At 43.8% G+C, this 14768-nt stretch overlaps 1 protein-coding gene across 1 annotated transcript; it reads right to left on the bottom strand.

The window, feature by feature from the left end:
- Nucleotides 1-3092: 3092 nt before the first annotated feature.
- Nucleotides 3093-5441, bottom strand: LOC115273533 (inosine-5'-monophosphate dehydrogenase 1-like). Its single transcript, XM_029916603.1, is given in 2 exon segments — nt 3093-4800; nt 4802-5441. Coding segments are annotated over 2 exon segments (1518 nt in total). The 5' UTR covers nt 5329-5441; the 3' UTR covers nt 3093-3809.
- Nucleotides 5442-14768: the final 9327 nt, after the last annotated feature.

Here is a 14768-nt window from a genome sequence, read left to right as displayed (position 1 = left end):
AGGCAAATCATGAGAGACTTTTGAATGCTGAGCACAAACTGAGGGCTGAAGAGGGAGGGGGCAAGGTGAAGAGGGGTGATGGTCATGGAGGGAGACACTTGTGGGGAAGAACACTGGGTGTTATATGGAAACCAACTTGGTAATACACTATATATAAAAATAAATAAATAAAATTTTGGATGATAAATAGGCATTAAAAATTTTTTAAAATATGTACAGTTCATTTTGTCACTTATACCTTAATAAAACTGTAGGAAAAAGATAGAGAAAAGGTAACTATTTAAGGCAAAGTGATAAGAATATATTTTTGGTTTTATAATGTGTTGAAGTAAAATGTATAACAACAATACAAAGAATGGAGTGTGAAAAATGTAAGGCTTTTATATTATACATAAAGTGTTATATTGTTTAAAGAAAGATAGTGAGAAGTTAAAGATGTATACTGTATCACTAGAACAAACATAAAAAGTAAAATGCAGAGGTATAACAAAACAAGCCAATAGTGGAAGATAAAACGCAATATCAAAAAGAAGGAAGAAAAACAGATGGGGAAAACAGAAAATACTGTCAAATGATAGATTTTAACCTAACCTTATTGATGATTGCATTAAATATAAATGGTCTAATCACATCAGTTAAAAGGCAGAGGTTATCAGACTAGATTAAAAAAAAACAAGGCTATGATGCTTTTGAGAAATCCACTTTAAATATAAAGACAGAAGTGAAAAGTAAAAAGATGGAAAGAGGTAATACTGTTCAAACACTAATAAAAAGAAAGTTTTAATGGCTATACTGATATCAGAAAAAGCAGATTTCAGAATAAGGAATATTATTAAAGGTGAAGAGGTCTATTTCATAAACTGTCTTAAATGTGTAGGTACCCATAATGTGAGCTTCAAAATACATGAAAAAAAAAGCTAAGAGAACAGAAAGAAAAAATAGGCAAATCCATAATCATAGATTTTTTATTTTATTTTAATTTTTTTGATGTTTATTTACTATTGAGATAGAGAGAAACAGAGCATGAATGGGGAAAGTGCAGAGAGAGGGAAACACAGAATCTGAAGCAGGCTCCAGGCTCTGAGCTGTCAGCACAGAGCCCGACGCAGGGCTTGAACCCACAAACCATGAGATCATGACTTGAGCTGAAGTCAGACGCTTAACTGACCGAGCCACCCCAATCATAGATTTTTTAAAAGTTTATTTATTTATTTTCAGAGAGACAGAGAGAGTAAAAGCAGGGGAGGGGCAGAGAGAGAGAGAGAGAGGATCTGAAGTGTGCTTCTGTCCTAACAGCAGAGATACCAATGTGGGTCTCAAATTCATGAACTGCGAGATCATGACCTGAGTCAAAGACAGATGCTTAACTGACAGAGCCACTCAGGGGTCCCTCAGAGTTGTTTCAATATGCCTCTCTTGGTAATTGAACAAGTAGAAAATCAGCAAAGATGTAGAAGACTTGAGCAATCCTATCAACCAACTTGCCCTAGTTGACATTTATAGAACATTCCACCAACAGCAGCAAAATACACATTCTTTTCAAATGCACATGAAACAGTCACCAAGACAGACCCTATGCTAGGCCATAACACAATCTGTATAAATACAGAAGGACTGAAAAACCAAAATCAGGTAAACTACAGATCTACACAAGGAAAACAAATAATAAAGCTCTTAGAAGATAATATAGAATATCTTTATTACCTGAGGATAAAGAAAATTTTCTTAAAGAATAAACAAGGGGCGCCTGGGTGGCTCAGTCAGGTGAGCGTCCAACTTCGGCTCAGGTCATGACCTCACAGTTCCTGGGTTCAAGCCCCACATCGGGCTCTGTGCTGACTGCTAGCTCAGAGGCTGGAGCCTGCTTTGGATTCTGTGTCTCTTTCTCTCTATGCCCCTCCCCTGTTCACACTCTGTCTCTCAAAAATTTTAAAAATAAAAGAACAAAAAGAACAAAAAGCACTAATTTTTAAAAAATTAATAAATATATCAACCAAAAGTCCAACAAGAAACAGATGACACACTCCTATTAAAATGGTCTCAGGAGCACCTGGGTGGCTCAGTTGGTTGAGTGGCCAGCTCTTGATTTTGGCTGGGGTCATGATTTCACAATTGCTATGATAGAGCTCCACACTGGGCTCTGTACTGGCATTGTGGAGCCTGCTTGGGATTCTCTCTCTCCTAGCTCTCTGCCCCTCCCCACCTCAAAATAAATAAATACTTAAAAATAAAATTAAAAGGTCTGAGAAAACGTCTTTTATATTTTAAAAAGTTACTTACAGTAGTATGGGCATAGGAGAATTTAAGAAGTGCTTTGACTGGGAGCTACAGGCAGCAGATGTTACCACACTTGGGCAAAAGCAGTGAGCATAAGGAGCAGCTTCATGATCCCTGAATGAAAAAGTATGCAGAAGAGACTGCCTGGAGGAAAGCAGTGATTTTTTATTTGAAGACATAGGAGGTTGGGGGCAGGAGAAATAGATACCTACTCTCATTCTCCACCTTCTTCTTTTTTTCTTCTTTTATTTATTTTTGAGGGACAGAGAGAGACAGCGTGAGCAAGGGAGGGTCAGAGAGAGAGGGAGACACAGAATCTGAAGCAGGCTCCAGGCTCTGAGCTAGCTGTCAGCACAGAGCCCGACGCGACGCTTGAACCCACGAACTGTGAGATCATGACCTGAGCTGAAGCTGGCCACTTAACCGACTGAGCCACCCAGGCGCCCGTCTCCACCTTCTTATGATATCCTGCTGGAACACCCCATGGGACCATACCCAACCAGAAGCCAAAGGGCACAGAGCCCAGTGATGTAGTTCCTAAAGGGCAACCTCCCCAGGCAGACAGCCAATGGAGAAAGGTGGAAAGTGTATATGGAGGGGCAAATGGAAGATATTTGAGTAGCAAGGGGAAAAAAAAGTAAGCTTTCTGTTCAACAAAAATTACAATTAAAAAAGTAAGGCAAGACACAGAACTGGAGAGGATAGTTACACAGTATAAAACCAACAAAGGAATTGTATCCAAAATATATAAAGAACTTTTACAAATCAGTAAGAGAAAAACAGACAACCCAATTTTTTTTTTTTTTTGGCCCAGGTATTGAGACCTCTTGATTTATTCAGGTTATTTAATATACAATGACGCAACTGTGACCCCAAAGTGTGCAAAGTTAAAGCCTCCAACTGCCGCTGAGAGGAGAGGGCAGGAATGGTACACTTGGGGGTGGCGGGGAGCCAGGAATGATGGGCAGCCTCCTCCCCAGGGCCAGGAACTGGGGGAGTGGCCTGAGAAGCAGGGCCCGGAGAGCCTAGGGCCAGGGAAAGGGGGCAGAGACCTCCCTCTGCCCTAGGTCAGGAGCCCAGAAGTGCCACATGGCTGAGGGGGCAGCAGCCCGGGAAGGGGCCAGAGGCAGGGCCAGGAGAGCACCATTTCTGGGGTGGGGGTTGGGGGAGGGAGGTGCCCTTCAGAAGCCAAGAGGGGCCACCTGCCCCAGGGGTGGGGGCCAGGCCGGAGCAGGCTGCAGCGAGAAAGACCTGAGGCAGGCACAGGGCCTGAGAGCCCAGGCTGGCTAGGCTCAGGGGGACTGAAGGAGGGGGGGCTCCCAGGACAGCCGAGCCCCAGGGACAGTCCTGACTCTGCAGGGGAGGGCCAGGAGGGGCCACAGACCCTCAGGGGCTCCCCTCCCCTCTCCCTGAAAAGGAGCTGGGGAATCCGTAGTGCAAATCTATGGACCACTCAGTTATGGAGGGAGGCTGTGCTCAAAGGGGCATCCTGGGGTGCACCTCCTCCACTGCCCCGGCTTCCACCACCATCCTCAGTACAGCCGCTTCTCGTAAGAGTGCAGGCCATGGACACCACCCTCGATCTGAGCTGACATGGTCCGCTTCTCAAACTTGAGCTCTCCTGAGTACATCATAGACCGCAGGACCGACAGGCTCCGGGCACCGATATCCTGGCAGCCATGTTGGATACCTGCTGTGAGGTAGGGCACGAACTTCTGAATGGAGCCTTTGTCCTGGATGGAGCCTGAGACACCCTGTGCGATCTTCACCTTATCTCCCTCACTGAAGTATGGTTTCTGGCTGCTGCTGCTCTTCTCCATGGCATCCAATGAGCCCATGCCCCAGTACTTCTTGAGCCTCACCCCATCCAAGAAGAAGTACTCGCCAGGGGCCTCCATGGTGGCGCCGAGCAGGGAGCCCATCATCACTGTGGAGGCTCCAAGGGCCAGGGCTTTGACCACATGACCCACGGTCTGGATGCCACCATCAGCTATGACCGGCACCCCAAAGCGCCGGGCATACTCAGCCACCTTGTACACAGCAGTGCCCTGGGGCCGACCATAGGCCATCACTTCTTGGGTGATGCAGATGGAACCGCAGCCCATGCCCACACGCAGCCCGTCCACACCAGTGTCAATTAGGTTCCTGGCCTGAGCTGCTGTCACCACATTCCCCCCAGTCACCTGGAGGTGGGGGTACTTCTGCTTGATGTAGTGCACCATGGCGATCTGATACACAGAGTTCCCTTGGGAGGAGTCCAGCACTATGACATCGGCGCCTGCCTGGGTGAGCAGGTCCAGGCGGTACTTGTCATCCTCGCCGGTGCCCACAGCCGCCCCGCACAGCAGCTGCTTGTGGGAGTCCTTGGAGGCCAGAGGGTAATCCCTGTTCTTCTTCAGGTCAGTGTGGGCAATGATGGCCACTAGCTCATCACGATCATTGACGATGGGCAGCTTCCCTTTCTTGCTGCGTTGCAGGATCTCATTTGCCTCTTTCAATGTCACACCGGCCGGAGCCACCACTGAGGAGGGTGGTGTGGTCCTTCTCGGCAAGAAAGTCAATGTCTCGGGAGGTTATGATGCCCACCAGCTTGCTGCCCATGGCGCCTGTCTCGGTGATGGGGATGCCAGAAAAGCCATGTCGGATCTTGGCCTCCAACACATCACCCACAGTATGCGAGGGGCTTAGCACTACCGGGTCCGTGATGAAGCCCTGTTCAAACTTCTTGACCTTCCGCACCTCATTGGCCTGGAACTCCGGGGTGCAGTTGTGGTGAATGAAACCAATGCCGCCCATCAGAGCCATCGCAATGGCCATGTCAGCTTCTGTCACAGTGTCCATTGGGGAGGAGATCAGCGGTGTCTTCAGGGTGATCTTCCGAGTCAGGGCTGAAGTCAGGTCCACCTCATCAGCTATGAAGTCTATGAATCCTGGGAGAATCAGGAAGTCGTTGTAGGTGAGGCCGTCGGCGTTGGCGAAGAGTTGCTGCGCGGTGAGCCCATCCTCGGGCATGTAGCCGGTGCTGCCGCTGATCAGGTAGTCCGCCGCCATGCTGCCGGGAGACACCACGACCCGTCATAAACACCCGGGCCGCCCCGCTGATGTTGCTGCTTTCACTGCTGCTGTCGCCACGGCCGCTACTGCTGACGCCGCGCTTCGGCCACGCTGCCACCGCGGGCCAGGCGGGCCCCAACCCAATTTTTAAAAATGGGCAAAAGACATAAGCAGACACCTTCAGAAGAGGAAATCCAAACACCCAGTGAATTTGAAAAGGTGTTCGACCTCATGAGTAGTCAGGGAAATCCAAATTAAAATCACAATCAGATAACATTCTGGGGGTGGGCCTTGACTTAATAACTTACCTAGAGGGGAGAATGTGGAACAAGAATACTCTTGAGCTGCTGGCAGGAGTGTAAATTAGTTAATATCTTTGGAAAACTGGCATTATCTAGAAGATGGAAGATGCACTTACTCTATGACCAGCACTTTCCCTTCTGGTTTTATTTTTTTATTCATTTATTTTTTTATATTTATTTTTGAGAGACAGAGAGAGAGAGAGCAGAGAGAGAGGTAGACACAGAATCTGAAGCAGACTCCAGGCTCTGAGCTAGCAGTCAGCACAGAGCCCGATGCGGGGCTCGAACCCATGAACCGTGAGATCATGACCTGAGCCGAAGTCGGACGCTCACCTGACTGAGCCACCCAGGTGCCCGTCCCTTCTGGTTTTAAACTCAAGGGAATTCTCACACATGTACACCAGTAGACATTTACACGACTGTTCAGAGCAGCATTACATTTCATTGACAGGCAGCCTGAATGCCTGTCACAAGTGAATAAACAAGTTAACTAATAAAGAAATGGAAGCATGCAGGGGACTATTATACATCAGTGAAATAAGAAAGGCACAAGAGAATAGATACAGTATGGTACATTTACATAAAAGCTTTAAGTATGTAAACTTACAGTATAAAAGGTTGGTAAAAAGGTGTATATCAACATATACCTCTGTGTTGGGCATGAACCCTTTATTTGTTGGATTATGGGACAGTTTGAGGGAGCTGGTGTGTGTGTGCCCCTAGCTAGATAAGAATATATTATTGAGAGTTCTGGAGAGGAAGCAAAGTTACTGCCAAGACAGGGCAGGAACGAGAATCTAGGACTCCACAGTCCCGCTCCAATGCCCTTCTTACCACACTGTTGTCTCAAAACTATTCATTGATGAGCTCCAATTTTGTATCCTCGGCTCTGAGCCCTCCACCAAGCTCTAGTAGCATAAATCTTCACTGATTTCTCAATATTTTCACTTAGATGTCTCAAAATATACATATCAACTTAACAAATCCCCATACAAACTTTTCCATTGTTCCCTAACCCAATGAATAGTACCACATTCATTCAGTTCCTGGGGAAAATGTCTAAGAGTCACTCAGTACCTCGGTCTTCCTCACTGCTCCCCTACCCTCACCCCACCAAGTTCTCATTTATTTTTTAAATATTTCTCTAATTCATCTACCTCTATCCATATTCTTTACCACCACTTTAATTCAGGTGACCAAAATGATCTCTCACCTGGCCTACTGTTGCAGCCTAACTGATCTCAAAATATCCACTCCAGACCCCTTCAGTCTAGTCTCACAGGCAGATAAAGCTTTGTAGCATGCAAATCCGATCACGTCACCAGACTATAACAACATTCAGCGATAGTGACAGGATATTTAATAGCAACTGATTACTATACTACTAATTCTTTTAGATACAGTAACAGAAATGTGGTTATATGTTTTTTTAAGGCTTTAAGCTTTGAGTTACATATGTAAATTATTAATGGATGCAGTTAAGGTCTAACCATCCAATGGGAAGCGGTATGGAAAGGTATGGGTTTGGGTATAAGAGATACAAAAAGAGAGACCATGGATTGATAAGAGCTGAATGGGAAGATGGGGGTTTATTATACTATTCTCTCCACTTTGGTATATATTTGAATTTTTCCCTAATAAAAAGTTTTAATTCTTTTTTAAATTTTTTTTCTGTCATATTTATTTATTTTTGAGAAAGAGAGAGTGTGCACGTGAGAGTGGGAGGCAGAGAAAGGAAGACAGAGGATCTTCAGCAGGCTCCACACTGACAGCAGAGCCCGATGTGGGGCTCAGACTCATGAACGGTAAGATTATGACCTGAGCTGAAGTCGGATGCTTAACCAACTGAGCCACCCAGGCGCCCCTCTCTAATAAAAAAAAATTTTTTTAACACATACATATATATGGCTGTTCCATAACTGAATATGTTGCCCTAGAATTCTTATGTTGAAGTCCTATGGTATGAGGAGGCAGGGCCTGTAGATGAAGTCAATGAGAGTGGAGCCTCCAGGATGGGATTAGTGTTCTCTCCCTCCCCACCATGAGAGGACACAGCAAAAAGCCATCTGCAAGCCAGGAAGAGAACTCTCAGGAGGAACCAAAGACGCCTGCATCTTGATTTTGGTCTTCCCAGCTCCGACAACTGTGAGAGATAGGTTTGTTGTTTAAGCAGCCCAGTCTATATTTTGTCATAGCAGCCAAGCTAAGACACACACTCTTGAATAGCTTCCTACTGTCTTCAGAATACAGACCGAAATCTTAAGCATGCCTTACAAAGGCTCTGCATGCTCTGACCCAATGTACTTCTCTAGCCTCATCGTCCACTGCTCTCCTCCTCATTCTGCATAGACCTTCTTTCAGATCGGGGTCTCCGTCATGCTCCCTCTCACCAAAAGGCCTTTACACATGCTGTTCCCTTTAACTGGAAAAAACGCCCAGCCTTACTCATCCTACACTTCCACCTTCACCCAGGTCACTCTGACCATCAAACCTTGGCTGAAACATTGCTTCCTCAGTAAAGATTTCTATTGCTATGTTGATACAGTTAATACGTGTTTACCTCAACCGAATTAACTGTTCTCCCTTTTACTCTCAAAAGCATCCCAGTTTAAATGACAAATTACATGGTCACCCCATCTGTGAGGAAGTCCTGCCACCTCATGCATGGGTCAGCAGCCAGTTGCATGCTCTCATAGCTCTTTGCATATTGCCTTCATTAGGTTTATATTTATACACTGACTTGTGATGATTAATATCTTCGCCCCTTGTTAGCCTGGATAAACTTTGGTCACTGGGACTGCGTCTTGTTTTTTTGTTCATTCGTGATGTATCCTCATCATCTCTCACACGGAATAATATATTACGTGCTTGGCACATAGTAAGCACTCATAATTGCCAAATGGATGAATATCTATGTCTGGAAGGTTAATTTATTGAAATACTCTGCACTCTACCCACCTTCCAACCTACTCCCAAGGTGAAAGCCAGGCATTTGTTTTCCTCAATCCTGAGCTCCATAAGAGGATTATGCTAGGAGAGAAGGGGAGACAGGGGAGACAGAGGAAGAGTTCCCAGGTCTAGGAAGGACATAGGTCTGCAGTTTCCATAAGCAGTGGGGACCTGTAGCTCGTCTCCCTTGTGAAAACCTGAGGGGAAGGCTGAGCGCTTCACGGTGAACATCAGGGTTCCTTTATAAGCCATGTTGCCTCCTGCTGGCTTTCCGGTTGACAGGTAATCTCTCACAGATAACCAGAACAGACTAGAGACCAGAGGGCCTCCCCTCCCCACTCTCCAGAACCAAAGGTCTTCAAATGAGGGCCTGTCTTATTAATTTCTGTATCCAAAGGTTGACAGCAGGTTCTGAGTCTGTTGAATATAACCGGAATAAGGATGCCAGCTTCAGCTAGTCTAGTCCAGCACCCAACAGTAGGCAAGAGCCCCATCTACTGGCCTCTTCAGTAACTGCGGACAGTTTAAGCAGGCTCTGCAGGGAGCAGGGGGTGAGAACTTGGTAATCTGTTGGAACTGGCTTTCCTGGCAACTGTATTAGTGCCAAGAGTATTGCACTGGACTATACCCATTCCCTAAGATCCACAGGTGGACCAAATAAAGTACTAACTCCTGATCTGGATACAAAAAGCCATCAGACTTAGCATTATTTACCCCCTACCTCCCACATACCCTCTACTTGCTCCATCCTAAAGTCCCTCTTCTCCCACTAGAAAATTTTTTCTTGGGGCGCCTGGGTGGCTCAGTCAGTTAGATGTCCAACTTTTGATTTCAGCTCAGGTCATGATCTTGCATTTTGTGGGATCGAGCCCCACATCGAGCTCCGTGCTGACAGTGCAAAGTCTGCTTGGGGTTCTCTCTCCCTCCTCTCTCTCTGCCCCTTCCCTGCTCATTCTTTCTCTCTCTCTCAAAAATAAATAGACTATTAAAAAATTTCTTCTTTCTTGCATGAAATGTGCCTTTCTTGCATCTGGCAAGCTGCTACTCTTCTCAGAATCCTGAGCCAATGCCAGTGAAATCTTTCCTTGCCTGTGCCCTTTGGGGTGCTGCTCTTGGTGACAGGACTCAGCATGGTGTACAGAACTGCTCCTATATCCAACTTCCCCCATTAGACCCTGAGCTCTCAAAGAGTTCTGTGGCTGGTACAATATAGATACTGAAACAATGCTGAATGCAGGTAGATAGATATTCAGAAACACAGAGATCTGGATTCTTAATGTGCCGTAAGTTGCAATTTTATCAACCCTAAGCAAATCACCTGCTACTCAGCTGTTTCCCAGTGGTTCTCAACTGGGAAACAGTTTTGTTTCCCAGGGGACATCTGGCGCTATCAGGACCATTTTTGGTTGTCCAAAGTGGAAGACGCTACTGACATCCAGTGGGCAGAAGCCAGGGATGCTGCTACACATACTACAAAGCACAGGATATTCCTTCACAACGAAGAATTATCTGGCCCAAAATGGTAATGGTGCCGAGGCTGAGAAAACTTGACCTAACAGGGTTGGGTTGTAATAAAGATATAACCTGTAAAGCACAAACCTACAAGGTGTTGGAAAGTCTCTTACCCTTTGTCTATACGAAGTAACTACACTGCAGAGGGGCATGAACCATCACGTGTGAGACTCACTGAATTTATGAATTTCAGCCACAGTGAAAACACATTAGCATTCGGTGGGGATTCTAGACTCCTCACAAAACTCAAGTTTCTAAGAAATAGGATCAATTCTGCATATCAATATTCGGCATCATGAATGAAGATGCTAAACAGACAAACATCAAAGAACAACAAAATAAAACACTGCCTGGATACAACCATTAACTCTAAGATACGATTCAAGACTTTGTTCAAAGGGTATGTTGCACATCGCAAAGACGCCAAGGACTATCATTCCCCAAATGCCCTTTTATTGTGCAAGCGGCAGTCACAGAGTCCTGGCAATTTGCCAGGGACTGTGCTAGGTGCTTTAGCTAAATCCTTTGTCCTTACAACAGTCCTCTGGGGTGGTCAGATGTTACAGATGAGATGAGAAAATACTCTCATTTTAAATATGAGAAAGTAGACTCAAAGAGGTTAAGTAATCGTTCTTGTTTTTTTTAACAATTTTTTTTTTGTTCTTTATTTTTGAGAGACAGAGACAGCGCAAGCAGAGAAGGGTCAGAGAGAGAGGGAGACACAGAATCTGAAGTAGGCTCCGGGCTCTAAGCTAGCTGTCAGCACAGAGCCTGACGCGGGGCTCGTACCCACGAATGTGAGATCTGACCTGAGCTGAAGCCGGACGCTCAATCAACTGAGCCACCCAGGCGCCCCAAGTAATCGTTCTTGTAAATGTTGTGTTAGACAATCTGCTAAACTGCCTCATTTGTATAACATGTTAGCTGTACAAACACACACACACACACACACACACACACACACATACACATATCAGGTTGAGATGTGCAAGGCCCTAAGGGGAAAGGAGGTCTATTAAGTTAAAAGAGCAAACGAGGCTAGGAAGGGATGTATTTATAAAATGCAGGGAAAAAAAAGTAAATAAATAAATAAACCACAGATTTAAACAATAAACAATAAGCTGGAGCACACGGCTGGTTCAGTCAGAAGAGCATGTGATTCTTGATCTCAGGGTCATGAGCTCAAGCCCCATGCTAGGTATAGAAATGTAAACTTGAAAGAAAACCATGAAGCTTATAAATTATTCATCTTTTTTTTAAAGACATTCCTTTTTTTTAATGTTTTTTATTTATTTTTTTGATACAGAGAGAGACAGAGCAGGAGAGGAGGAGGGGCAGAGAGAGAGGGAGACACAGAACTGGAAGCAGGCTCCAGGCTCTGAGCTGTCAGCACAAAGCCCGATACGGGGCTCAAACCCACAAACGTGAGATCTGACCTGAGCCAAAGTTGGAGGCTTAATCGACTGAGCCACCCAGGTGCCCCATTCATCTATTTAAAGGAGAAAAGTTAATGGGTACACATTATAGTTTAAGATGAAAACACTTAAAAATTTTTTTTAAATCTGTCATTAAAGGCCAATATCCTTAGTATATCAAGAGCACTTACAAATCATTAAGAAAAAGATAAATAATCCAATTAAAACAGAAAACAGGGCTAGTCACACTTCATAGAAAAAAATAGAAATGACTAAATGTGTAAGACAAATGCAAAGTAAAGAAATTGAATGGATAAATAAAATGTGGCATATATGTATATATATGAAATATCATGCAGCTTTGAAAAAAATCCTGTCATATGCTACAACATGGATAAACCTTGAGCACATTATACTAAGTGAAACAAGCTAGTCACAAAATGAAAAATACTGGGGCACCTGGTGGCTTAGTTGGTTGAGCGTCTGACTTTAGCTTAGGTCATGATCTCATGGTTTGGAAGTCCAAGCCCCATATCAGGATCTGTGGAGTCTGCTTCAGATTCTGCATCTCTGTCTCTCTCTGCCCCTCCCTAACTCGTGTTTTGTTTCTCTCTCTCTCTCTCTCTCTCTCTCTCTCTCTCTCTCAAAAGTAAATAATTATTTAAAAAAAAATTTTTTACATTTTATTTTTGAGAAACAGAAAAAGACAGAGCTTAAGCAGGGGAGGGTCAGAGAAAGAGGGAGACACAGAATCTGGAGCAGGCTCCAGGCTCTGAGCTAGCGGTCAGCACAGAGCCCGACGCGGGGCTCAAATCCACGAACTGTGAGATCATGACCTCAGCTGGTAGGATGCTCAACCGACTGAGCCATCCAGGCACCCCAAAAGAAAAGAAACATTTTTTAATTTTTTAAGAAAAAAAGAAAAATACTATATGATCTCACCCATATGAATTATCTAAAATAGTCAAAATCATAGAAAGTAGAAAGATGGTTGCCAAAGGTTGCAAGAAATTAGTGTTTAATGTCTATAATTTCAGTTTTGCAAGATGAGTAAGTTCCAGAGATCTGTTGCACAATAATATCAATATACTTAATAATATCAGTTCACTTAAAAATGGTTAAGACTGGGGGCACCTGGGTGGCTCAGTCAGTTGGGCATCCAACTTTAGCTCAGGTCATGGTCTCAAAGGTTGTGAGTTCGAGTCCCATGTCGGGCTCTGTGCTGATACCTCAGAGTCTGGAGCCTGCTATAGATTCTGTGTCTACCTCTCTCTCTGCCCCTCCCCTATTCGTGTTCAGTCTCTCTCTCTCAAGAATAAGTAAACACTAAAAAAAATAAGGTTAAGACTGGAGGCTATGGGGCACCTGAGTGGCTCAGTCAGTTGAGCGTCCAACTTGGGCTCAGGTCATGATCTCATGGTTTGTGAGTTCGAGCCCCGATCAGGCTCTGTGCTGACAGCTCGGGGTCTGGAGTCTGGTTTGGATTCTGTGTCTCCCTTTCTCTCTCTGTCTCCCCCCCTCCACTCATGCTGTCTCTCTCTCTCTCTCTCAAAAATAAATAAAAACATTAAAAAAAAAAAAGACTGGACGCTAGAATTACCCTAATACCAAAACTAGACAAACACTACAAAAATAATAATAATAATAACAGGCTAATACCCCTATGAACATAAATGTAAAAATCTTCAACAACATATCAGCAATTCAGGAATATATTAAAAGGATCATATATCATGATCAATTGGGATTTATTCCAGGATTGCAAAAATCATTCAATATCTGCAAAGCAATGAACATGATACAAATTAACAAAATGAATAGAAATCATACAATCATCTCAATAGATGCACAAAAAGCATCTGAAAAAATTCAACATCTATTTATGATAAAAATTCCCCACAAAGTGGGTAAAGTGGGAACATACTTCAAAATAAGACAAATCAACAGCTAATATCATACTCAATGGTGAAAGGCTGAAAGCTTTTTCTCTAAGATCAGTAACTAGACAGAAATGTCCACTCTTGCCACTTTTATTCAACATAGTACTGGAAGTCCTAGCTATAGCAATGAGAAAAGAAAAAGAAATAAAAGGTAACCATCATCAAGGAAAAAGTAAAACTGTCACTATTTGCAAATGGCGTGATACTATATAGAAAACCCTGAAGACTCCACCAAGAAACTATTGGAACTAGTAACTGAATTCAGTAAGTTGTAGGATACAAAATTAATACACAGAAATCTGTTGCGTTTCTATACACTATTAAGCAACACCCAGAAACTTAGAAGACAATCCCATTTACTACCAAACAGAATAAAATACCTAAGAATAAATTTAATTGAAGAGGTGAAAGATCTGTACTCTGAAAATTGTAAGACATTGATGAAAGAAATTGAAGATCACACAAATAAATGGAAAGATATACCACGCTCATGGATTGGAAGAATACTTAAAATGTCCATATTACCCAAAGCAATCTACAGATTCAAAGCAATCCCAAACACCAACACAGATTGTAGACATTATTTAAGACAAAGTCTTAAAACACACACACACACACACACACACACACACACACAAAACACAAGTACTTGAGTGGATCAGTCAGTTAAGCGTTTGACTTCAGCTCAGGTCATGATCGCACAGTTTATGAGTTCAAGTCCTGCATTTGGGCTCCAAGCTGACAGTGTGGAGCCTGCATGGGATTCTCTCTCTCTCTCTCTCTCTCTTGCTAGCCCCTCACTCACTTGCACCCACCCTCTCAAATAACAAACAAAACTCCCAAAAACCAAAACCTATATTCTTCACAAAAATAGAACAAATAATAAATAATCCTGGGGCACCTGGATGGCTCAGTCAGCTAAGCTTCTGACTTCAGCTCAGGTCATGATCTTGTGGTTCATGAGTTTAAGCCCCATGTCAGGTTCTGTGCTGACAGCTCAGAGCCTGGTTCAGATTCTGTGTCTTCCCCTCTCTCTGGCCCTCCCCTGCTCATGCTCTGTCTCTGTCTCTCAACAGTAAATAAACTTTAAGTTTTTTTTTTAAAGAATAATCCTAAAATGTGTATGAAACCACAAAATACCCTGAGTGGCCAAAGCAATCTTGAAGGGGAAAAAAAAAGGTCGGAAATATCACATTTCCAGATTTCAAAGCTACAGTAATTAAAACAGTATTATGGCACTGGCACAAAAACAAACACACAGATTAATGGAACAGAACAGAGATCCCAGAAATAAACCCATGTTTATATGCCCAATTAAT

The sequence above is a fragment of the Suricata suricatta genome, chromosome 2, assembly GCF_006229205.1.
Source record: "Suricata suricatta isolate VVHF042 chromosome 2, meerkat_22Aug2017_6uvM2_HiC, whole genome shotgun sequence".
Classification (NCBI taxonomy): domain Eukaryota; kingdom Metazoa; phylum Chordata; class Mammalia; order Carnivora; family Herpestidae; genus Suricata; species Suricata suricatta.
Note: the sequence above shows the minus strand (reverse complement) of the source record. Positions and strands in the feature narration are given on the sequence as shown.